General features: G+C 43.6%; 1 protein-coding gene across 2 annotated transcripts in view; it reads left to right on the top strand.

The window, feature by feature from the left end:
* Window positions 1-27,269, top strand: part of LOC126412062 (histone H4 transcription factor-like) — a 109,718-nt gene that overhangs the window by 55,510 nt on the left and 26,939 nt on the right. For both annotated transcript variants that reach the window (XR_007575221.1, XM_050081445.1), the window contains exon 5: window positions 15,879-16,031. Coding sequence is in view for 1 of the 2 variants with exons in the window: in XM_050081445.1 (XP_049937402.1) it covers window positions 15,879-16,031 (153 nt within the window). In the remaining variant the exon portion in view is untranslated. The remainder of the gene's footprint in view (window positions 1-15,878; window positions 16,032-27,269) is intronic.

Genomic DNA, 27,269 nt, shown 5'->3' with positions numbered 1-27,269 from the left:
CAAAAATCGGCCGGTGGCCATTGTGCGTATCTCCTTGCTCATCATCAGTTGACTCATGAGCAACACCACCCATTCCTGTCCTGTATGATTACCGGTGACTAGAAGAGGTGCCTTTATACTAAGATAAGGAAAAGAAAGGAATGGTTGACCGGAAACAAAGCAGCAACTCCCCACACAAAGACCTGCGTGTGTCCGCAAAAGATAACCCCCCCCCCTGGGGGCTTATCACTCTTTGGTGGGTTCGTGCTTAGCTACAAAGGGCCCCCAGCCTTTACAGCACTTCTTCCCTTCTGTGCTGCATGTCTATCCTCTTGCTGTTCTTTTTCCCCTCCCTTGGTGAAGATGTCTCGGGTATTATTAAGAATGTTCTGCATTCTGTTGCTGATCTGTGAACAGTCACAACTTTCTTTTTGGCTCCTTTTTCCTTTCTTTGTTTCCCTTCTCCTGTCATTCCTCTGCTTCGGCGTTTGAGGATTCTCTTTTTTTCTTTCTCCTCCCTGTGCGCTCCTGAAGGCCGGCTCATGTGTCTGACGCTTAAAAGATGACTGGGTAGTGCGTAATTTCCAGCCCCGGGTCGACAGGTAGGATTCACGCATACCCCCTGGTACAGGCAAGGCACAGGGATGGGTGATTGCCTCAGATTGCCCATTGGTCCCTCCATCAGGTGGTCGGGAGGTGTGACCTGAGGTGTGAACAATCACACAAGGCGGGTGTGCCCCCTTGTGTAGGGGGCTGCAGTTGGGAAGGAGCGCGCCATCGGAGATGCTGGCAATCGTGGAGGATTTCCTCACAATGAGTCACTCATCCTCTCCATCGACATTGACGAAACGTAAACGTAATGAGGCTACTTATTTGAAGACTCTTCCCACTGCTCTGCGGTTCCTTGTGGTATCATGTACTGAAGACGGTCAGTCCTTCACCACGGTCAGTCCGTTTATTATCCAGAAAGTTGATGCAATTGCTGGCTGTGTGAAATCATGCTCTTGTTTGCGGAATGACACCTTGCTTTTGGAGACGGCTTCTGATGCTCAAGCACAACTACTTGCTGCCTTGCTTCTCCACGGCTACCCTGTTCGTGTCGAGGCACATAGAACTTTGAATTCATCTCGTGGTGTAATTTACACCAGGCTATTTGATGGTCAAACCGAGGCTGAAATACAGTCTTATGTCTCTGATCAGGGTGTCATTGCCATTCATTGTGTAATAAAAAAGGTCAATTCCTCCTTGGTGTCCACCCGCACTCTTTTCCTCACCTTTGTTAGGGTGGTGCTGCCATCCAAGATGAAAGCAGGCTACGAAATCATCACAAGCTGGCCGTACATTCCAAAGCCCCTGTTACCAGTTTCATTGGTTCAGTCACACTTGAACGTCTTGTCGACACCCAGCCAAATGCATAACCTGTGGCAGGGATGCACACGAGGGCGAATGTCCACCTCCTTCTCCCCACTGTATCAACTGCAATGGCGGCCACACCGCCTTCTGCCGGGATTGTCCCATGTATCTAGATGAGCTGTCTGTTCAAGAGATTTGGGTAAAGGAAAAAGTGCCTTACCCAGTAGCTCACAAGTTAATGGCACTTATAGTTCAGTTCTTGTTACCCCTCCTCCCTGAAGAACATGGCTACACAGACGTGTGACCTCAAATTTGGCTCTGAGGTTGTGAAGTCGCCCAGTGTCTCAAGGTAGCATCGCCATCCCTCCGTCCAGCTGTGCATCAAACTGTCAAACTCTCACCTAAAGGGGCGGAGCTACCCACTACACAACCGGCAGGCAGGAAAGGCTAGAAGGAGTACTCCTGATTCCTGAGAACACTTCCCCCGCTCCTCCAGCCAAACACCACCAGAGTCTTCCTCTACCCGGAAGGGCTCGAAGAAGTCTGCTAAAGACAAACAGTCTTCCTCTTCACCAGCTCGAAGATCCTGCTCGACAGTGTCACCACGTGGTCGCTTAGCCTGGCCGGGCCCTGTCTCGCAAGTGCACACCACCAACCATTTTTTGGTGTTGGGCTCCACCGACTGACTGTACAAGCATGCCGATGCTTATGTTGACCCCCATGGAGCAGGATCCTCCTGCTTCTGTGCCCTGTAGTAGTGACTCCCCACCGGCTGTCCCTCAGCAGCCACTGAGTTGACACCCGTACATCTCTTCCTCCTCATGACTGTCCTCGATTGGAACGTACATGGCCTTCGGTCCCACAAAGAGGATTTGTGGCTGCTTCTCGCATTGCACCATCCCCTTGTACTTTGCCTTCAGGAAACGAAATTGAGCCCTCAAGACCACTTTGAACTTCCACATTACTTACCGATTCGTTTTGACCTTCCACCTGAAGTCAGCATCCCATCTCATGGGGGCATCATGCTGCTTATATGGGATGACTTTCATAGTCAACCCATTTTCCTGACTGCCCATCTTCAAGCTGTAGCTGTTCGCCTCTTCCTTCCCCACCCGACTTTCTCCCTCTGTACCGTTTATGTACCTCCATCCTTCGATGTCACCAGGGCCAACTTCCTTCAGCTTATTGGGTAGCTGCCTCCACCGTTTTTGCTACTCAGTGGCTTTAATGCGCATCATCCCCTTTGGGGCTCTCCCAGGGCCAGCCAGAGAGGTGCCCTTAACCAATTTGACCTCTTCTGCCTTTATACTGGTGCACCCACTTTCCTTTCTGACTCCTCGCACACCTATTCCCATTTGGACGTATCCTTTTGTACTTCCCAGCTTGCTCATCGTCTTGAGTGGTCTGTTCTTTTTGACGCCTACTGGAGTGACTATTTCCTGTGTGCTCTCCGTCTGCTGACTCCTACCCCATCCACATGCTTGCCCAAATGGTAGCTTACTAAGGCTGACTGGCAGCTTTACTCCTCCCTGGCGACCTTCACAGAGCCAGATTTCCTCAAATGTGATGACCAGCTGGACTACCTCACAAACATTATCTTTACTGCTGCAGAACGTTCCATTCCTCGCACTTCCTCTTTACCACGTCGTGTCCCAATCCCTTTGTGGACCGAGGCGTGCCGCGCAATTTGTGCTCAGAGACATGCTCTCTGCATTTTTAACCGCCGCCCTACGCTGGAAAACTGCATTCATTATAAACAGATGCGTGCAAAGTCTCATTGAGTTCTTCGGGATAGCAAAAGAGCTAGTTGGATTTCGTTCTCTAGTTCTTTTAACAGTTCCACACCTTCCTCTGTTGTGTGGGCCAACCTTCGACAGCTCCCTGTGACGAAGATCCTTTCCCCAATTTCCAGTCTGACAGTAGGTGCCGCTGTCATAATGGATCCTGTTGCTACCTCCAACACCTTGGGCCGCCATTTTGCGGAAGTTTCGAGCTCTTCCCACTATCACCCTTCCTTTACCCATAGGAGTGGAGGAGGCTAGGGCAAAACCCTTCTCTTCTCCGAATCGTGAGTGCTACAATGCCACCTTCATTATGAGGGAGCTAGATCATGCTCTCAGTTCATCCCGGTCCTCCGCCCCAGGACCAGACACTATCCACATTCAGATGTTGCAGCACCTCTCTTGCGGGCAAGCACTTTCTGCTTAACACATACAACTGCATCTGGGCTGAGGGCACATTTTCTGGACGTTGGCATGAAGCCACAGTCATACCCATACCTAAGCCCGGTAGGGACAAAAACCTTCCTTCTAGCTACTGCCCCATCTCTCTTACCAGCTGTGTTTGCAAGGTGATGGAATGTATGATTCATGCCCAGCTGGTGTGGTGGCTCGACTCTCGCCATTTGCTCGTGAATGTGCAGTGTGGATTTCGAGCGCAGCATTCTGCAGTTGACCATCTCGTTATTTTGTCCGCCCATGTCATGAATGGTTTTTTGTAGCAATCCCAGATTGCGGCCATCTTTATGATTTGGAGAACACCTTCGACACCTGACAGAGAACTGGTATCCTCCATACTCTTTACACGCGGGGCTTCTGCCCAGTTTTCTTTGGGCACTTTCACAAGACCAAGTTTTCAAGGTGCGTGTGGGTTCTGCCTTGTCAGGCACCTTTATTCAGGAAAATGGTGTGCCTCAGGGTTCCATCCTGAACGTTATCCTCTTTGCTATCGCCATGAAACCTATCATGGCCTGTCTCCCGCTGGGTTTCTCCGGCTCCCTTTTTGTCAACGATTTTGCCATCTATTGCAGTTCACCGTGGACCTGTCTCACTGAGCGGTGTCTTCAGTGCTGTCTCGATCGTCTTCACTCCTGGAGCATCACCAATGGCTTTCGCTTTTCCACTGACAAAACCATCTGTATGAATTTCTGGCGGCGCAAATGGTTTCTCCCACCATCTCTACATCTTGGGCCTGTTGCCCTTCCGTTCATTGGCACTACAAAATTCCTGGGGCTCATGCTCAATAGGATACTGCCTTGGTCCTCCCGTGTCTCTTACCTGGCAGCCCCCTGTACACAGTCCCTCAATGTCCTGTGTGTCCTCAATGGTACTTCTTGGGGTGCCAATCGAACCACCCTCCTCTATTTGTACCGGTCCCTTGTCCGTTTGAAACTTGATTATGGGTGCTTTGTTTATGCATCTGCATGCCCATCCCTTGTACGCCGTCTCAACACTCCCCATCATCGTGGCATCTGTTTGGCGACGGGCGCCTTTTACACCAGCCTGGTTGAGAGCCTGTATGCCGAAGCTGCTATACTACCACTGTCCTACTGCTGTGACTTTCTCCTCAGCAGGTAAGCATGCCGTTTGTCTGCCATGCGTGGCCACCCTTCCTATGCCTCTTTCTTTGATGATTCCTTCGATCGTCGGTATGGGGCTCGTCCCTCTTCTCTGTTACCTCCTGGAGTCCGCTTTCGCCACTTACTACGGCGGCTTAACTTCACAATGCCCGCAACTTTCCCCGTGGGTATCAACCCTTCACCACCTTGGCTTCGTGAAGCGGCCCATGTTAACCTCGGCCTTCATTCGCTTCCTAAGGACACTACTCCAGCCTCGGTCTATCGCCTTCAGTTTCACAACCTTCGCATGGAATTTAGTGATAGTACCTATGTATTCACTGACGGTTCTCGGACTGACCGTGGGGTTGGGTGTGCACTCGTCATTGTCACCCGTGTCTTTCGATATTGGCTTCCGGCCCACTCCTCAATATTTACAGCAGAGCTTTTCTCCTTGTACCAGGCCACGGATTACATCCAGCGACACAGCCTTCCCAATTGTGTCCTCTGCTCAGACTCACTCAGTGCCCTCCAAAGTCTCTGTGCGCTGTACACTGCTCATCCCTTAGTTCAGTGGGTACAGGAAAACTGTCACTTGCTCACTCTTGGTGGAGCCAATGTCATGTTTCTGTGCGTCGCCATTCATGTCGGTCTGCCAGGAAACGTGGCTGCTGATGCTGATGCCAAGGCTGCTGTCCTCTTACCTCAGCCCGCAAGTACCTCTATTCCCTCCAGTGATCTCTGCATTGCCGTCTGTCAGGAGGTCGTGTCCCTTTGGCATCGCCAGTGGTCCTCCCTTCACGAGAATAAGCTTCGGCATATTAATCCTCTCCCGGCGCCTTGGACAACCTCCTCTCGGCCCTCCCGCCAAGAGGAGATTATTTTAACTTGGCTGCGTATTGGGCACTGCCTTTTTTTGTGCCCAAATTTTAACTGTCCACCACTACCTTCTGGAATGCCATTTTTTTGCTAATTTACGTTCCATCTTGATTTTGCCATCTGATTTATCAACTGTCCCCTGCGTTTGACTTTTTGTCCGCCGAAGCAATATGGTGAAGGCCATTTAATTTTTAGTTTTGGATCTCCATTTTTGTATGGTGTGTTTTTTAGTACTTTTTCCATGTGCCTTGTTTAGATGTCTTCTATTCTTTCCATTGGGACTGACATATAGCCGTTTCCCTTGTCTCTGTGTTTGCTTTCTATAGTTTTGACTTGGGCGCTTACAGCCTCGGTTGTTTTTTGTGCCCTAAAACAAAACAAACAACAACAAAACAATAAAAGATGTTGTTACACATCTGGTGGAACAGTGAAGGTGTTGTGTGCTACAAAGTGATTCCCTTAGGTGTAACCATCACTGTTGACATTTATTGCCATCAACTGAGATGTCTTGCAGATGCAATCCAAGAACAATGACCAGGAAGACTGAATGAAGTGAAGTGAAGGTACTCCATGACAATGCCCGCCCGCATTCTGTTTGACTAACAAACACTATACAGGAGTTGGGTTGGGAAGTCACTCCACACCTATCTTAGTCATCTGATCTTTTGCTCCCAGATTTTCACCTTTTCCACACACTATCGAAGAACTTCCAAGTAACTTCTATTCTGGATGGAAATGCATTCCGAACATGGCTTGACAAGTTCTTTGCCTCAAAACCACAAGATTTCTACAGTTGCAGAATCAAAAAGTTACCCTAGCACTGGCAGACAGTTGTAAATAATGAAGGAGAATATATTACCGATGACTAAAGCTCTGTTATGAGTACCGGTTGTGTTTATTAAACTTAAGGAAAAATGCTGTGAACTCCTGCACCAACCTGATACCTAAATAAACAACCTACAACTTTTGTTTCCCTCTTCTGAACACCAGTCACTACGATCAGTTTATCTGTAAGAACTTTTACGTTAGGTTTCTCAGTGTCCAGTTGGTTTCAGTGAATTGTCTCCACAGCCATATTTTTCAATATTAAGCACTTCTGGCGTGTATGAGGTGTGATTGGAAAGTTTTAAGAATGGCCTTGTAATTGTACAATGTTGGTACTTACATGCTACTGTGATCAGGGTGTATATGACCCAGGAGATTTCAGAAAAACCTGGGAATTTTTTCATCTGGGAGAAAACTGGGGAATTTTTTAGAATCCCGAGAAGTTTTCATTGTTTTAGTTTTCAGTTAAATTTTTTTTTATTTTGAGTGGTAAGAACCAATACTCCAACGAAGTATCTTACTGTATCCCACTTCTGCAGAATAGTACTCCAGCAACAAAACATGAACGAGAGAGAAAAAAGAAAATAAAACTTAAGTTGCAAAGGAATCGCGCTATATACAACAACTAAACACAGTGCTCATACAAGTGTCTGCCAACAGCAAAATGTGTCAAAGGCTTTAGGAAGGTCTATGCAATGCTTCCTAACAACAAATTGCCTCCTTTGACCGTGACATGACAGCTGTTTACATTAGCAGTTGTGGGTGGGATCTTGTGCAGTTAAGTCGCGTGTGCGTAGTACCTTCTCCCGTTTCTGGCTACAGATGTGTGACTGGGTGTCATTATCTAATATTGCCCCGGTTCGGAAATATCATAGATACAGGGCTGATGCACAGAGCAGTCTGAGTTGTAGTGGGGAGGTGGGTCGTCTCCACATGACCTGTGTTCATGTTTAGTGATTTTGTTGTTTCCTCTTCATTTATTGCTCTCACATTAAATGAAAACAAAACAGATTTTTGTGGCCAGGAGCAATCAAATGAATTAAAATACGTTCGCATAATTATGGAAAGCTAAAATATGTTAGTTTCACATTTTATTTCCACCTTTCTGACAGTCAGACGTTAATTGCCTTGCATAACAGTGAAGTTACTTTTGTCGGTTTGCTAAAGAGATTTGGCTTTTATTAAACTTTTCCACCGAATAAGTCAATTTATTCGAAACGAAGTGTTTAATTTCACAATGTTGGCTAGTTTCAACTGTTCACAGCATTTCAAGTGCACGTTTTCCATTTTCTACCTCGTATGGCATTTGGCCATAATAAAGAACCAAACATGAGATAATACAGTACTGGTACTCAAGAAAATTTACATCTGAATCTAGACATATGAATGTGCACTTTAAGCTGAATTATGCATTTAGAATCTTTCATGAAATTCCGTGCTCTTGAAGTATCCTCTGATGTCTTGTTTCTTTTATGACATAATGCAAGATCTTTGAATCTTTTACATGTACAAACAACTGGGCTTCCTGCGTCATTGTAGCTGCGCAAGCGCAGTGATGCCTTTTATCTGATGCTCTCTGGCAACTGCTGAAACAAACCGATTTCTAATAGGTCACGGAAAAATATTGCAAATGGTGGTTTGAAAAGCGTTACTTTCAGAGTAAATTTCCTTTTATGCAAGATGAACTATGTGAGAGAATGTACGGTGAATTTCTTAAATCATAGAGTGTTTTGACTCTCCTTTTCAAATCAGCTTTGAGGACAACCATCTACAAGAATTTCGAGCCCAGAAGATGAGACATTTACGTCGTTTTTAAAAATTATACTGGCACATTTGTGTGATCTATCTTAAAGTGTAACACACGCAAAAATGATCAACATTATGTGTGAAAGCTTAGCTTCTCTTGCAGCTTATTGACCTTAGAGACCATGCGAATGGATATGTGTGTGTGTGCGAGTGTATACCTGTCCTTTTTTCCCCCTAAGGTAAGTCTTTCCACTCCCGGGATTGGAATGATTCCTTACCCTCTCCCTTACAACCCACACCCTTTCGTCTTTCCCTCTCCTTCCCTCTTTCCTGATGAAGCAACCGTGGGTTGCTGAATTTTGTGTGTGTGTTTGTGTGTCTATCAACATACCAACATATATATGTATAGATGTATGTATATAATAGAGGGAAACATTCCACGTAGGAAATATATATCTAAAAACAAAGATGATGTGACTTACCAAATGAAAGTGCTGGCAGGTCGACAGACACACAAACATACACACAAAATTCAAGCTTTCGCAACAAACTGTTGCCTCATCAGGAAAGAGGAAAGGAGAGGGAAAGACGAAAGGATGTGGGTTTTAAGGAAGAGGGTAAGGAGTCATTCCAATCCCAGGAGCGGAAAGACTTACTTTAGGGGGGAAAAAAGGACGGGTATACACTCGCGCACACACACACATATCCATCCACACATATACAGACACAAGCAGACAAACTCTTTGTCTTTAAATATGTCTGCTTGTGTCTGTATATGTGTGGATGGATGTGTGTGTGTGTGTGCGCGAGTGTATACCCGTCCTTTTTACCTCCTAAGGTAAGTCTTTCCGCTCCCGGGATTGGAATGACTCCTTACCCTCTCCCTTAAAACCCACATCCTTTTGTCTTTCCCTCTCCTTCCCTCTTTCCTGATGAGGCAACAGTTTGTTGCGAAAGCTTGAATTTTGTGTTTATGTTTGTGTTTGTTTGTGTGTCTGTCGACCTGCCAGCACTTTCATTTGGTAAGTCACATCATCTTTTTATATACACACACACACACACACACACACACACACATTCCACATGGGAAAAATATGTTAAAAACAGAGATTCCATGACTTACCAAACAGGAAAGCGCTGGTAGATAGGCACAATAAAAAAACACACAAACACACACACAAAATTTCGAGTTTTCGCAACCCCCGGTTGCTTCGTCAGGAAAGAGGGAAGGAGAGGGGAAGATGAAAGGATGTGTGTTTTAAGGGAGAGGGTAAGGAGTCATCCCAATCCCGGGAACGGAAAGACTTACCTTAGGGGGGAAAAAAGGACAGGTATACACTCGCGCGCACACACACACATATCCATCCGCACATACACAGACACAAGCAGACATTTGTAAAGGCAAAGAGTGCTTGTGTCTGTGTATGTGTCTGTGTATGTGCGGATGGATATGTGTGTGTGTGCGAGTGTATACCTGTCCTTTTTCCCCCAAGGTAAGTCTTTCTGCTCCCGGGATTGGAATGACTCCTTACCCTCTCCCTTAAAACCCACATCCTTTCATCTTTCCCTCTCCTTCCCTCTTTCCTGATGAAGCAACCGTTGGTTGCGAAAGCTAGAATTTTGTATGTATGTTTGTGTTTGTTTGTGTGTCTGTCGACCTGCCAGCACTTTCATTTGGTAAGTCACATCATCTTTGTTTTTAGATATATTTTACCTACGTGGAATGTTTCCCTCTATTATAACCATATCATTAATTTGAACCCAACAATTACGTTTTTTATTGTTGCTGTTGCATTTCGAAATCTTTCCTGTCGTCTTATTTTCTCTTTCTGTTTTTACCAGTAGTCTCACTTTGTATTCACCTTCCCCTTTTTACCGTAATTAACTACAATTTTATCCCGCCTATATATACTCAATAATATGTAACCCACTTCCAAACCATAACCAAAAAAATTTATTTTCCACTTTCAACACTACCGCTGCTATAATATCCACCGTTTCTAGTTCAAAAACAGTTGCTTTCACATATTAAACAACCATTTCGGCTAGTTCTAATAACTTTCGCTTTATTTCCACTTCCGTTTTTCGCACATCACTGATCATTTTTAGCCGCTCCCCACAGGTTTTAACGTCATTATTTCTTCGTCAGACAATTGTTAGCCCCATTTTCGTAATCTTTCACCACAACACCACTCCTTTTAATACATTTACACGTAGTTTTTTTGAAAATTTCCCCGAATTTCTCCGTCCTTTAACGTGTTTTAGCGGCAACACAACCACCTAACCTTTATGCACATCGTTGTCTACCAACCCAAGTTCACCACAGGATCAACTTAACCAACACTTTTTCACCTTTTTTCATACCAGATCTCCAGTTGCTTTCTAGTTCACCTTTATCTCTCCCCATATATTTTTATTTTTCATTTTCATTTCAACCTCATGTTACACTTTCCACCTTCTAATACCATGTCACCCTCACAACACCCACACAACGACCCTATTAAGTTTTATTTACATTCCCTCCGCAAACATGCCCTCGCCCTAGCCAGATTACGCTCCCATATTTTATTTTCTCAGGCTTGTCTGACATTTGGCATTACCCCCAAAGGCCTCACACTTAAAGTTCCCATCTCTGGCTGCAACCCTTCTTTCCATCAGTCCCTATACCAGTTCCAAACTGAACAATCCATTGCCCTCACCCACCTAATCCTTCGCCTACACATCAACTCAGCCAACGAACACACGCGTCAACTCCTATCCTTAATAAAAGTCCTCAATCTTTCCTCTCCCACATCCACACCGGCTGTTCAGAGCATCCTCCTACAGGCCAACCGCAAATTAGAACAGCATGCCACCCTCCACCTCAAAAAACTATCCAATCTCCTTGTTTCCCACCTCTGGAAAGGCAACTCGCTCACCCTTCACAACCTTTCCAGCAAACCTCATCCTCCTCTCATTGCACACAAACCCAGTCTCTCCCATCTACTCAATCTCCCACTTCCAGCTCCACTCCCTCCAAAACCTCAAAATTCCAATCAACGCAATCTGGAACCACAACACCCTAATTCAGTAGTTAACCTATCCTCCAAACCTCTCTCCCAATCCGAAACCTCTGTCCTATCCAAAGGCCTCACCTTCAGCCCCACTCCCAGATTCAACCAAAGAGCCCTCGTCAAAGATTTACTCTCGTACACTCGTACTCTCTGCTGAAAGTATCACTTTGCCACGAAGAAAAATGATCCTAATCCTACTCCTAATGATCCAACTCCCCAAGACACTATCCAAATTGAACCCTGCCTGGAACAGTTCCGTCCTCCGTCACAGCGGGACCCACCTCCTCTTCCTCAAAATCACCCTCTCCAAACCTTCCAGGAATTTCTAACTTCCAGCCTTGCCTCTCAATCCTTCTTAACAAACCTTAATCCTACTCCCAACATAACCACTGCTGAAGCCCAAGCTATCCGTGATCTGAAGGCTGACTGATCCATCGTCATTCTTCCGGCGGACAAGGGTTCCACGACCGTGGTACTTGATCGTCGGGAGTATGTGGCTGAGGGACTGCGTCAGCTTTCAGGCAACACCACATACAAAGTTTACCAAGGTAATCCCATTCCTGATGTCCAGGCGGAGTTTCAAGGAATCCTCAGAACCTTAGGCCCCCTACACAACCTTTCACCTGACTCCATCAACCTCCTGACCCCACCGACACCCCGCACCCCTACCTTCTACCTTCTTCCCAAAATTCATAAACCCAACCATCCCGGCCGCCCCATTGTAGCTGATTACCAAGCCCCCACAGAGCGTATCTCTCCCTACGCAGATCAACACCTTCAACCCATTACATGCAGTCTCCCATCCTTCATCAAAGACACCAACCACTTTCTCGAACGCCTGGAATCCTTACCCAATATGTTACCCCCGGAAACCATCCTTGTAACCATTGATGCCACTTCCTTATACACAAATATTCCGCACGTCCAGGGCCCGCTGCGATGGAGCACTTCCTTTCACACCGATCACCTGCCACCCTACCTAAACCCTCTTTCCTCATTACCTTAGCCAGCTTCATCCTGACCCACAACTTCTTCACTTTTGAAGGCCAGACATACCAACAATTAAAGGGAACAGCCATGGGTACCAGGATGTCCCCCTCGTACGCCAACCTATTCATGGGTCGCTTAGAGGAAGCCTTCTTGGTTACCCAGGCCTGCAAACCCAAAGTTTGGTACAGATTTATTGATGACATCTTCATGATCTGGACTCACAGTGAAGAACAACTCCAGAATTTCCTCTCTAACCTCAACTCCTTTGGTTCCATCAGATTCACCTGGTCCTACTCCAAATCCCATGCCACTTTCCTTGACGTTGACCTCCATCTGGCCAATGGCCAGCTTCACACGTCTGTCCACATCAAACCCACCAACAAGCAACAGTACCTCCATTATGACAGCTGCCACCCATTCCACATCAAACGGTCCCTTCCCTACAGCCTAGGTCTTCGTGGCAAACGAATCTGCTCCAGTCCTGAATCCCTGAACCATTACACCAACAACCTGAAAACAGCTTTCGCATCCCGCAGCTACCCTCCTGACCTGGTACAGAAGCAAATAACCAGAGCCACTTCCTCATCCCCTCAAACCCAGAACCTCCCACAGAAGAACCACAAAAGTGCCCCACTTGTGACAGGATACTTTCCGGGACTGGATCAGACTCTGAATGTGGCTCTCCAGCAGGGATACGACTTCCTCAAATCCTGCCCTGAAATGAGATCCATCCTTCATGAAATCCTCCCCACTCCACCAAGAGTGTCTTTCCGCCGTCCACCTAACCTTCGTAACCTGTTAGTTCATCCCTATGAAATCCCCAAACCACTTTCCCTACCCTCTGGCTCCTACCCTTGTAACCGCCCCCGCTGTGAAACCTGTCCCATGCACCCTCCCACCACCACCTACTCCAGTCCTGTAACCCGGAAGGTGTACACGATCAAAGGCAGAGCCACGTGTGAAAGCACCCACGTGATTTACCAACTGACCTGCCTACACTGTGAATCTTTCTATGTGGGAATGACCAGCAACAGACTGTCCATTCGCATGAATGGACACAGGCAGACAGTGTTTGTTGGTAATGAGGATCAACCTGTGGCTAAACATGCCTCGGTGCACGGCCAGCACATCTTGACACAGTGTTCCACCGTCCGGGTTATCTGGATACTTCCCACTAACACCAACCTGTCAGAACTCCGGAGATGGGAACTTGCCCTTCAGTATATCTTCTCCTCTCATTATCTGCCAGGCCTCAACCTCCGCTAATTTCAAGTTGACGCCTCTCATACCTCACCTGTCTTTCAACATCTTTGCCTCTGTACTTCCGCCTCGACTGACATCTCTGCCCGAACTCTTTGCCTTTACAAATGTCTGCTCGTGTCTGTGTATGTGCGGATGGATATGTGTGTGTGTGTGCGCGAGTGTATACCTGTCCTTTTTCCCCCAAGGTAAATCTTTCCGCTCCCGGGATTGGAATGACTCCTTACCCTCTCCTTTAAAACCCACATCCTTTCGTCTTTCCTCTCCTTCCCTCTTTCCTGACGAAGCAGCCGTTGGTTGCGTAAGCTAGAATTTTGTGTGTATGTTTGTGTTTGTTTGTGTGTCTGTCGACCTGCCAGCACTTTCGTTTGGTAAGTCACATCATCTTTGTTTTTAGATATATTTTTCCCACGTGGAATGTTTCCCTCTATTATATATATAACAAAGATGATGTGACTTGCCAAACGAAAGCGCTGGCAGGTTGATAGACACACAAACATGCACACAAAATTCAAACTTTCGCAAACAACGGTTGCTTCATCAGGAAAGAGGGAAGGAGCGGGAAAGACGAAAGGATGTGGGTTTTAAGGGAGAGGGTAAGGAGTCATTCCAATCCCGGGAGCGGAAAGACTTACCTTAGGGGGAAAAAAGGACAGGTATACACTCGCTCACAGACACATATCCATCCGCACATACACAGACACAAGCAGACATTATTTCCGCCTCGACTGACATCTCTGCCCTAACTCTTTGCCTTTACGAATGTCTGCTTGTGTCTGTGTATGTGCGGATGGATGTGTGTGTGTGTGTGTGTGTGTGTGTGTGTGTGTGTGTGTGTGTGTGTGTGTGAGTGAGTTTATTTTTCTAAAGTGCTGGGAAATTCTACGTCGAAGTATAAAACCATAAACAGTCAAAGGATTGAAAAGTTGTACAGTGCCAAGGAAAAGCACACTGTCACTTAACATGGAAAAGGTGTATTTTCACCTGGGAGAAAGTGTGTTTTCAACCAGGAAATTGGGGATTCCCCCCTCGCCCTCCCTTGTCCATGTATACACGCTGTGCGATGCATCTCCTTCAAAATAAGTCCCCTTCTGACTGAACACACAGGCTCCAATTGTGTTTCCATTTTTGAAAACATTCCGGGAAATTTATTTCATGAAGTGGGTTAAGGACACTCTATGTATTTGCCTGGATGTCTTCAATCGAGTCAAATCGCTTTCCTTTCAGTGAAAATTTCAGTTTAGGAAACAGGTAGCAGTCCACAGGGGCCAAATCAGGGTAATATGGCAGTTGTGGAAGCACAGAAATTTTGAATTTGGTCAAAAATTTAACGATGGAGAAGATACAATGAGCAGGAGCATTGTCATGGTGTAGCACCCAACTCCTGTCTTTCCACAATGCAGGCCTTTTCTTCCGCACCTTTTCGCACAAATGATCAATGACACATTTGTAGTATTCCTGGTTAATTTTCTGTACTCCAGGGGTAAATTCATGAGTCACAATATCGGTAGAATTGAAAGAAAAAAAATCACCAACGTTGTCTTCGCCTTCAACCAACTTTGCCGTGCTTTTTTCGTTTGTGGTGAACCTGGAGTCTTCCACTGCGAAGACTGCACTTTGGTTCCAGGATCATATCCATATACCCATGACTCGTCACCTGTAATTAATTACCCTATTCAACAAATCTGGGTCATTTTTAGTCGGATTAATCAGTTCATGGCACACTTCAAGTCGGTATTGTCTCTGGTCACTTGACAATGCTTTTGGAATGAATTTTGCGAACGCTCGACGCATATTCAGATCTTCAGTTAAAATTAACTGAACTGCATAGAAACTTAAATTAATTTCATCAGCCATCTCCATAATTGTAAGTCTGCGATCAGAGCGCACTAAGTTGCGAACTTTAACAACGTTTTCATTCGGTTTTGAAATGGAAGGACAGCCGGACCTTGGTTCATCTTCAGATGATTCGCGGCCATTTTTAAAGCTGTTGAACCAGACAAAAACATTTAACTGGCTCATACAATTATCTCCAAAAGCTGTTTTTAATAGTTCAGAAGTCTCATAAGCTGATTTCACACTTTTAAAACAAACTTTCACACAAACTTGTTGCTCCAGTTTTACATCCATTTTCACCGTAACAGACCCACACTCAACCAGCAGCCCCAATGAACTGAATAAAGGAAACAGTTTCCTGTCAAAGGGCACTCAAGGAGACGGCAGTGGCTCAGTCTCCACCCTCCATGTACCTGCCTGCCAAACCAGTAAGCAGTAGCAGATCCATTCTTAAAACTCTCCAGTCACACCTTGTATTCAACAGCATCTGCTATTCTTGTTAATTATAATACCTAAATAACAGCAGTTATATACATGTTATACTTTAAATCTGACATTTTGATGACGGAAAAAAAAGGAGACACTGTAACTTGACTTGATGAAAATCTTTTCAATATTTGCAGGTTGTACTGGAGTTTTCGTATCAGTATACAAACTTTCAGATCATGTCAGGACCCATACGCAAGAAAAGATAGTTGGATGCCCTACATGTGGAGCAACATATGCATCGAGAACAAAATTTTTAGACCATTGTAAACGTCAGGTTACTGTGCAAGGTAAGTTACAATGTTGTGAAGTTAGCATTAGCCTATATCGTTGGTTGCCTGTAGCTCTCTCTTTCTGACATTATGTTTTGCTATTATGGACTGATCTTGTCATTTCTCCTGGTATACTTACTTTAATATATCAAATGTTTCTGGGATATTAAAGCACTGTAATTTCATGCAGTGTGTTCACAGATTGTGAGCGTGATTATATATCAGCTACTTCACCTGCACCGTTTATGAGAACGCATGTAAATTTATTCTGGACTGGGACTTGAACCCATACTTCCCACTTATCGTGTGTGGTTGCCTTAACCTCCCCTCCCCACCACTTTGCTACCCTTAACAGGTATGTGAGTGAGACAGCTATATGATGAAGGTTGTAGACATGGGAAACTCTGGATAATGTGTCTGCAACATACTGTGACTACTTCTAAGAGGAGAATATTGCAGCATAGTGTTTATTTTCAACTTTTTATTTTGCTACGAAAGTGGTAACTTCACTACTTAATTTAATGAGTGCATTAGATAGTGCTAATGCAGTGAGGAGAACTACAAAAAGCTTTATATACAGGCATTCAACAATAGGTTGCGGTGTTTACAAATTTATACACATTTCAGTTTTAGAATATGTAATATATCTGAAACTAGGGTTCATGATACAGTAGAAGACATGGAGTTGAATGGTGATGAGACTTTGTCAGTTTCATAATAGAAAAGAAACGTATGCACACACATGTTGAACCAAACATAAAAATAACTTTATTGGTTTTTCTGTAGAGTCAAGAATATTGCTCTGGGACTAATATTTTAGTAAAGCTTTGTAAATTCATGGATTGGAAAAACAGATCATTGAGCTGGGTGCTATGCTTACATCTCTCAGGTTAAGTTGAAGGTAATGAGAAGGTACATAGGCAGCTGAAAGCAAGAAAAGTCTGATAAATAGGTTGAAATCAGTCTTCATGGCCGAGTGCACCAATCTCGATTAACAGTTAACCACGGTTAAGTCGATATATAATCCTGTTCAGCGCAACATTCTGGTGCACCAACATCGATCTAAGATAAATAAGGGAATCGACCGTGGTTATATTTAACCGGGGCTCTTTCCCGGTTTTCTCGACATAACCGCAGTTTTAGAACCATACGCTATTAAGATGGCGGTGCGTTTTGATGTTATGGGTGGCATTGAGGAAGATTTGTTATACCTTGACCATTTAAATCGTGACCGAAATCGTGTTGGAGTAATTGTGGAAAGGGGAAACCCTTTTGAAGATTATGGTGGCAGGGAGTTTGGAGAGAGATTTTGTCTGTCAAAAGAAACAGTGTGGTGGTTATTAAATCAAATTAATGATATGTTAGAATTTCCTACTGATCAGAATAACCCTGTTTCTCCGATAAACAGACTTTTGATTACTTTAAGGGCATATGCAACAGGTGTATTCAACATTCTTATTGGGGACAACAGTAATGTACATCGTACAACAGCACAACGAATCATCAGTGATTTATCAGACATCACAGCATCACTGTCTCCTTGCTTTATAAAATTTCTTACAAGAGAAGTAGTGTGCTCTGTGATGTATGGTTTTAGTCAATTGGACCGATTTCCTGGCGTTCTTGGTACCTTGGTTTGTACCCATATAAGGACATTAATGCAGAACTTTTCTGCAACAGGAAATCGTATTTTTCCTTTAACTGACAAACCATTAGTGATCACAATTTGTTAATAAGAGATAGTGTCACTCGATGGCCGGGCTCTGTGCACGACAGTACCATATTTCTCAACTGCGCTCGCAGAGCTCAATTTGAAAGCGGAGAAATACCACAAGGTCACTTATAGGGAGATAGTGGTTCTGCATGTAGATCCTACATGTTAACTCCACTTTTAAATCCGCAAAATGAAGCAGAGCATCGATATAACAGGTCTCATATTAAAACTAGAAACACTGTTGAGAGAAAATATGGTATGTGGAAGAGAAGATTTCCCATATTATCTGTAGCAATAAGATGTAATCCACAGAAAGCAATGTCCATAATTGTGGGTACGGCTGTCTTGCATAATATTGCGAGGAGTACAAGCAGTGAAGAACCACCAGAAGATCCTGAAATTTCTCGACTTTTAAATCAGTTACCTGATGAGAGAGGCCCCAACATTGAAGACAACGAACCTGTGCTACCTGGACAGCAGGTGTATCATGATGATACATTACCTGGAAGAGCAGTTCGCCATGCTATAATTAATGAACATTTCCGATAATCTAACATAAATTCAGACATTGTTCGTAATGAAAAATTGTGATTATAGTTATGGGGATTTCACCGTATTTTCAATTTTTCAGATTATTTCAGCATGTAATCTATTTTGTTTCTGCTGTCTAGCGAACATAAAAGTACTCGCTGAACTGGGTGTGTGATGTGAAATTTGAGGTTTTGGCGTGCCAGGGACAGGATGTGCTGCCTACAGACAATTACCCAGCTGCTGCTTTTCTGACATGTTTTTTTAGCGTGGAGATGTTGATAATTCATTATTAAAGATATATTTCTTGCATCACATTGGTTGTGAAAGCAATGCAGTACTCTGTTATTTATATACATGTTCAGTTTCTGGGTACTTAAATTTGAGAACAAATGACTCCATTACATTTAGAGAGTAAAAGCGAGTGGAATAAAATATAGTGGATATTTCTGTGTTATGTTCACTATAGATCCTAAACATCTCTTAAATTTTCTACTGTAACAACAAATATGTGAATGTCCAGCAGTTTTGCAATATTAAAAGAGCACATTCTTTATTATTAGAACCTTTCAGTTTAGAGATTATTTTATTGCACTTCTGCTCAGTATTAATGCAGTCTTATCACCTAGATTAGCTTAAACTTGTGAATATGCAGTAAACACATAGGCACAAAATAAATAATTGTTTGTGTAATAACATAAAATGTCAGTTTGAGGTTGATTATTTGTTAAATTGTTTCCATATTAATCACTACTCTTTGTTTACAATATGATTTTCTTCAAACATAAGTGTGTGTGGCTATAAGGTTGTGCAAAGAATTGAATTACATTGTTAATTCTAGTCAGTCATGCGTGTAGCAGCACTTATGTACAACTGTATGGTATTAAAAAAAATACATGAAATTGAAGACAAATTTGTGTTTAAAAATTGTCGCCAAAAACAAGTTCTCATTGCTACAAAAGGCAATGGAATTTTGTCAGCAATGTCTAATACTTTGGGGATCAGTGCAGGAGCAATAATTAGTTAAGGAGTGTGCTACTTCGGAAGATATGAAAGCAGAACCGTAATGCTGTGGGTTGACGGTACGAAGTGTCAGACTTTTAAGTTATTGCTGAGGAAAACTCCCTCCCTCACTCTGTCACTGATATTGATGCAGTTTTTTTCACATATTTAATGCTCACCTGTACAGAAGGGAATTCCTTATCATTCCATAGTGCCACTGAAAAATGCCTCACTACAAATACAGTTGTGGCAGAAGTTATGGGTTGCCATCATAAACATTAGCAGGTGCAGAGTATTGCTAAGAAAGCCACACATGCTATGATTACTATAGCAGAAAACAGTGACCCATCATAGGAATGCATTTCTGAAAATATCTTGCTACAAATTTTGTTGTGATAAAAGTTATGGGCTGACATTATAAACATTAACAGGTGCAGAGTATTGCTAGAAAAGCCACACAATGCTAATCTCACTACTGTCCATATTAGCAATGTATTACTCAATAATGCCTCTCTACAAATACTGTTATTATAAATGTTACAGGTTTCCACCACACACATTACCAAGTGGTGTGGCTAGGAAAGCCACATATGCTATGCTTATATTTGCAGAAAAGAGAACCCACCACAGCAATGTATTTCTCAAAATGCCTCACTTCAAATTGTTTTGTCATAAAAGATATAGGTTCCCATTGTAAACATTACCAGGTGCAGAGTATTGCACGGAAAATGGCACGCACAAAGCTATGATTTGGAGCACTTTCCCTCATAATTTAATATGTTAGGATATTTCTGGTATAAATAATGCAAAACATGATAACATTGGGCCTCATGTATATAACTGTTACAGCACATATGTTCATTCCAAAGTTAGAGTAACAAGGATGCTTTATTACTATTATTTTGTTTCATTAACAGTCTACCTCATTGTTAAGTCATTTAAGTAGAAATTGGCACCTGACGTTATGGCTGCAGGCCTGCAACTGACACGTAGCTTACTTGTGTAAACTGCAGTGTTGCTAATCTGTTTTTATATATGAAGTAATTCTAATTTTAAGTAATTGGATGAAACTTAGTCCAGACCAAATAAGCTGTAAGCAGATATTAGACAGACAACAACTAGGATAGTAGCAGTATCACTAACAGGATAAACACAGAGAAACAATTTGAACTGTGAGACAACTTTAATACATTAGATAGAATACAGCACAGCACAAAAAATTACAAAAATTCACTGTCACAGGAAAAAAAAGTCACGTGTCACTGGCATTTTTCTTCTTCCAGTATTTTAGTTTTTCTTTCAGGGCCAGAATCTTTAAATTTTTAATCCTCAGCTCCTTTTGGTGCTCTGCCTTCAACATGTGTAATTGGGCCTCCAGTAGTTCCACTCTCCTCTTGCACACATTTTCGATTACTGTTCCCGAACCTGATGGCCTTGGTTTTGCAGGCATCCTGCGACGATGCCATGTATTTTTCGGCGAGCAAATGTTTTCATTGGGTTGATCAGGAGACTGTGAAACAGATTGCAGGTGGGTGACACCCACCAGAACATTCTTTGGTGTCTCTTTACTTTGTATTATGACAGGTGTGTGGGAAGTGCTAGGTTGTGTGCACTCTGCTAACTCGACAACTGAAGCAGGTGGCGTGTTCTCACTGCACGGCACTCCATGTTGACAACATCCACAATCATGCTAAACTGTGCATCGGAATCGTATGCATTTGTTAACGGTTTCATTGAGGAACCAACGATTTCTAATAGTTTAGCCCGAGCATGGATCTTGGTTATTTGGGTTGGCTTCCCCCCACCTGTTTTATACACTTCCACCTTTTCTTCTGCAAGGTCTTTTCAAAGTCTTCTTTTCATGTTTTCATAACAGGTTTTCAGCCTGTCACAGGCTCTTTTTGTCACACCTGAAATTAAATAAATGTTGTAGCTTGTAGTACCATAAGTTAATTCTTATATTATTTACATTCATAAGTCCATTTTGCATTCTGAGGCTTTTAACTTAAATCTGCAATAAAAATCTAAGATCTGTATATGGCTTTTGTTTACGTATCAGTTCATGAAAAAGAAAGTGGTATAGGCATATATGAAGAATACGGCACAGGGCTAAGTGAGAAACATATGTTCACAATTTTCAACATAAAAGCTTCCGTTAGTCGCATAATATTTAGTTAACAGTAGCACGGCATTGGATTTTAAATTTAAAACTAACAAAGCAATTCCAACCGTAAATGTACATAGTCCTATCACGTATTTCAGTGGTACGCCAATAACAGTTTCAAATTTCAAACTAAAAGCCAGTGTGTGCCGTATCCTACGCTTACGATGAACCTAGAAAAGTTATTCATTTATGAGTAAACTTACCAGGAGTAGAATTAAATTGCGCCTCTATATGGGACCACATTGCCTGTTTTTCTTTTAACCTGCAGCCGTCAGTTTTCTTATTTTCAAGAACGGATGCATTTGCCAACCACCAGTTCAAGAAGCACATCTATCTCGTACTTCGAGAAATTCAGTGTTCTTCTTTTAGTCTCCATTATTCTTCAAAAAAGAAACCAACAGATCAGAAATAGGTACCGAGGTACGTACACACACTTCTGCTTGTCGACGGAAAAAACAGCAAAGATAGAATGTGGCACCAGCGATTATCTGTGCAATTTCATGTTTACTAACATCTTTGCGTCGCCAGGGCATGGTCCATTGCAATGTAGAGAGTTTACCGCGGTCAATGCACAGTTGGCTAACGACAGTTTGCTGACCAGTGATTAACGCTGGTACACGGCAGAAGCATTTTAAACGCGATTTACTTTTAACCATGATCGCGGGACCTTGGTTATCATGCTTTTTGACTGGGGTTGGTGCACTCGGCCATCAGTGTACAGTGTCGTGGAATCTCTTTGAGGACTCTTTATGAAATGTGTCAATTATAGGAATGTAGTAAGCTGTGTGTGGTCCACAAAAGCCTGCCTTGAGTTCTGTGAAATGTTCCACATCATTAATTTGAATCTGATTTTTTATCACAGGATTAATATCTAGTTGATAACATCAACCACATCCACCATATATGGTACCAAATATTTCTTCCCTTGCTTCAAAAGTCTTAACAACTCAAATAATTGGTGATCTAGGCCACCAAAGATTTTTTTCACTGCTTTATTTACTCTTTACTCAGTTTACATGTAAAGACTGAAGCGGCGAGTGAAAATTTGTACCGTGGCCAGGAATCAAACCCAGGTTCCTGCTTACTAGGCAGGTACATTAGCCACTAAGCCCCCTTGGCACAGCAGTTCACACAACTGCACAGATTAACCTGGCATACCTCCCTCCTCGATCCAGATTCTCAGTGCCGCCCCAGTCTAATTTAAATTCCTCCTTACATATGATCAGAATTGCCAAGGCTCTCCATGTTTTGGAATACCACTTCAGCATTGAAAGTAAATGGGGGAGTCCGCCTGAAACCAAGGAGCAGGTACTTACACAAATGAAATGACACAGTTTCAGAGACTTTACTGGTTGATGCAGATATGATTTTATGTATGTAGACTGAAGTAGTGAGTGAAAATTTGTACCAAGGCCAGGAATCGAATCCGGGTCTCGAGCTTCCTAGACAGGTGTGTTAGCCAGGGTAATCCGTGCAGTTGTGTGAACCTCTGTGCCAATGTGGCTTAGTGGCTAACACACCTGCCTAGTAAGGTGGAGACTCGGGTCCGATTCCTGACCGTGGTACAAATTTTCACACGCCGTTTCAGTCTCTATACATAAAATCATATCTGTATGAGACCAGTAAAGTCTCTGAAACTGTCATTTATTTTGCCTTAATGGCTGTTTTAAGATCAGCTAACATTTAATCACGTTCATCAAAAGACTAGGGCATCATGTTGTCTTTGTGACTGGTGGTGTAATGATGTTCCAGTGACCATTTTCCCAGCTGACGATAGTGCGGTGAGTTTTTAATCACTTTCCATGACCTTCAAACTCTACAAGAAGTAGAGTAGTTTCCCCTTTTTTGCAAGTGTGTAGGCACCAAGGTATACCTACTCCAGAAGGTAAATCTAATTTAACATAATTATTATTGATGGCAAACTGTGACAAGCTGCTTATCTTGCCCCAGTGGTGTCCTGCTGCAGGCTCTTCCTATTCCTTCTAACCTCTCAGCCCAAATTGTAATTGCAGTCAGAACACTAGGCTGGAGTGCTTGCGCTCCCAGAGCATCAGTAGTGTTTCTTGGAAAGAACACCACCTTCTCTCCAGGGAGTCCCAATTGTGCTCCAGAACTGTCTCTGTAACACTTGCATGTTCTTTGAGCCTACAAATCTAGCAGCCTGCCTCAGAATTCCTTCGATGTCTCCCTGTTATCTAACTGGGTAAACATCCCATACACTACAGCAACACTCAAGAATAGATTGCTCTAGTATTCTGTATGTGGTCTCCTCTACTGATGAACCACACTTTCCCGAAATTCTCCCAAAGTACCGAAGTCGACTGTTTGCCTTCCGTATCACAGTTCACACATACTCGTTCCATTTCATATCACTTTGCAACATTACACCCTGATATTTGAAGGGCATGGCTGTGTCAAGCAGGACATTACTTGTGCTGTATCCGAACATTACTTATATTTAATAGGGCTCTAGATAGTCAACAGTGTCTGTTCATTCAGACATGTATTCATGTCTGAAGGACATTTTCATCAAACTAAAAGACACTGTAAAATACAGAGAGACTGCAGTAACGAAAGTTTAATTTGTTGCATTGGTGTGATGATATACACATCACACAGAAGGAAAACCTAATTTTCAAGCAATGGAAACTCCAGGTAAGACTATCAACAATGTAGGAAAAGACAGATTGCTACTTACTGTAAAGAAGACATGTGAAGTTGCAGACAGGCACAATTAAAAGACACTTACATATGGCTTTCGGCCACAGCCGTCATCGGTAGAAGAAATAGACACACATCATTCACACACACACACAAGTAAGCACACCTCACGCACACACGACTGCTAGCTCCAGCATCTCGGCCCGGAATGCAACATCATGTAGGATGCAAGCGGAGGGGGCGGGGAAGGTGAAGGGATGGTATACATGTAGGGAAAGAGACAAATGTTTGGTGGAGTGTGCAGGGACTAGAAAGTCAACAGGTGCAGTGGCAGGAAGTTGTGGGGCATGGATGTGGGGAAAAAAGGAGCAAAACAGGAGAGGGCTGCAAATAAACAGGGTGGGAGATGAGAATCTGGATAAAGGGAGTGGAAACTGTTGGGCGGACGGTGTGGGGCAGTATATAAATGTAGGTTGAGGCCGAAATAATTATGAGAGTGGAGAATGTGGTATAACGATAATTCCCATCTGCACAGTTCAGAAAGGCTGGTGGTGGAGGGGAGGACCATATAGCTCAGGTTGTGAAGCAGCCATTGAAATCAAGTGTGTTGTGTTCAGCTGCAAGTTGTGCCACAGGGTGATCTACTTTGCTCTTGGCGAAAGTTTGGTGGTGGCTGTGCATCCTGGTGGACAGCTTGTTGGTAGTCATACCAATATAAAAAGGTGAGCAAGCATTGCAGCAGAGCTGGTAAATGACATGGCTGCTTTCGCAGGTGGCTTGGCCGCTGATGGGTTAGGATAAACGTGTGATAGGACTGGAATAGGAAGTGCTGGATGGCTGGATTGGGCAGGTTTGGCACCTGAGTCTTCCATAAGGATATGACCCTTGTGGTGAGGAGACGTGATTGGGAGTGGCGGAATTTGGATGTGTGACAGAACACCGTTTTTGGAAGGGTGGGAAGTATCTCGAGTATGACGTCCCTCATTTCAGGGGATGATGATATGTAGTCAAAGCCCTGGCAAAGGATGTGGTTCAGTTGTTCCAGTCCGCGGTGGTACTGGGTGATGAAAGGGACATTTCATTGTGGCTGGTTCTTGGGGGTGGTGGGAAGATTGAGGGCATGAGGGGAAATGGCACAGAAGATCTGTTTGTGGACTAGGTCTGTGGGGGTAGTGCCTGTCTGTGAAGGCCTTGGTGAGACCCTCAGCATACTGAACTAGAGAGTTTTTGTCACTGCAGATATGCCATCCCCAGATGGCCAGGCTGTGTTGGAGGGACTTTTGGTGTGAAAGGAACGACAGAAGTCAAAATGCAGGTACTGTTGGTGGTTGGTGGGTTTAATGTGGACAGAAGTGTGGATGCAGCTATCAGAGACGAGGTCAACATCTAGGAATGTGACACGCTGGGTTGAGGAGGACCATGGGAAGTAGATGGGAGCAAAGTCATTGAGGTTGTGAGGGAACAAAGATAGGGTGTCTTGGCCCTGAGTCCAGATGATGAAGATCTCATCAATGAACCTGAACCAGACTAGGGGTTTGGTGTTTTGGGAGGCTAGGAAGGTCTCTAGATGGCCCGTAAAAAGACTGGCATAGGAGGTTGCTATGCAGGTGCCCATGGTTGTGCCGCAGATTTGTTTATATACCTTCCCTTCAAATGAGAAGCAGTTATGGGTTAGGATAAAGTTAGTAAGGTGCATGAGAAGAGAGGTAGTGAGTTTGGAGTCTGAAAAGCATTGGAAAAGGTAGTGTTCAATAGAGGTAAGACCATGAGCATGTGACTGTTTGGGGTATAGGGAGGTGTCGTCAACCGTGATGAGTAGGGACCCATGAGGTAAAGGGGTGAAGATGATGGAGAGTCAGTGAAGGAAGTGATTGGTCATCTTTGATGTGGGAGACTAGAGTATGGGCAGATGGTTGGAGATGTTGGTCAATGAGGGCTAAATTTTTTTCAGTGGGGGCACAGTAACCAGCCTCTATGGGGTGTCCAGTATTGTTCGGTTTGTGGATTTTGGGGAGCACGTAGAAAGTGGGTGTGCGGGATGTTGTAGGATTAAGGGTGGAAATGGATTCAGGGGAGATTTTCTGGGAGGGGCCTAAAGCTTTAAGCAGGTCTCGGATGAAAAACAGTCCACAGTTGCACTAAATTCTGTGTATTTTTAACCTTGACCATGGTTTCTGCTATAATAATATAGCCTTCTTCATAAGTCCTAAAAATGATCAAAATAACATCTAGACCAGTGATACAATCTACACACAAACTTCAAAATTAGGTAAGTGATAACATATTACTTACATACACACTAATAAATGAAAAAGTGTTAGCCCAGTGGCGGCGTAAAGACCAGTAAAATAACTTCAACAGACATAAGCCTGTTTTAAACATAAGTAAAATTACATATGGCAACGTATGTCCTCCGCCATTGCCAAATGTAATTTTACTTATGTTTGAAACAGGCTTATGTCTGTTGAAGCTATTTTATTGGTCTTGACACAGCTACTGGGCTAAGCCATTTTTCATTTATTAGTGTGTATGTAAGTAATAAGTTATCACTTAATTAATTTTGAAGTTTATATGTAGATTTTGTCACAGGTCTAGATGTTATTTTGATAATTTTTTAGGACGTATGAAGAATGCTATATTATTATAGGAGAAACCATGGTCAAGGTTTAAAATAAACAGCATTTAGTGCAATTGTGGGCTGTTTTTCATTCGAGACAATTTTGTAATGGTTGCTGTTGTCACTGCTATGATGAAAATAATGTTTTAAGCAGAGATTGGAGTTTGGTTTGGGCTTCTGGGATGGGATCACTCTGGCAGAGTTTACAGGTGGAGGAGTCAGATAATTAGTGGAGACTTTCTGCCAGGTAGTCACTGTGATTCATAACAACAGTGGTGAAACCTTTGTATGCAGGTAGGATGATTTGGTCAGGATTTGTTTTGAGGTTATGTATGGCTTTTCTTTCTTCCATTGAAAGATTGGTGTTCTGAGGGAAGGGACCTGGGGAAGGATGGTGAGGCTAAGTTGGAGGTAAGGAATTCCTGGAATGTGACAAGTGGGTGGTTAGTTGAGAGAGGGAGAGGATCAGGGTTGGATGGTGATATGAACTGAACTGGAAGAGGCAGGCTTCAGTGTTGTAATTAGTGTGTGCCAGCCACTGTGGCGTTCTAGGTGCTTGAGTCCGGAACT

Source organism: Schistocerca serialis, chromosome 7, assembly GCF_023864345.2.
Source record: "Schistocerca serialis cubense isolate TAMUIC-IGC-003099 chromosome 7, iqSchSeri2.2, whole genome shotgun sequence".
In the NCBI taxonomy this organism is placed as follows: Eukaryota; Metazoa; Arthropoda; class Insecta; order Orthoptera; family Acrididae; genus Schistocerca; species Schistocerca serialis.
The sequence above is the reverse complement of the archived record's forward strand: the minus strand, read 5'-3'. Positions and strand labels throughout refer to the sequence as shown.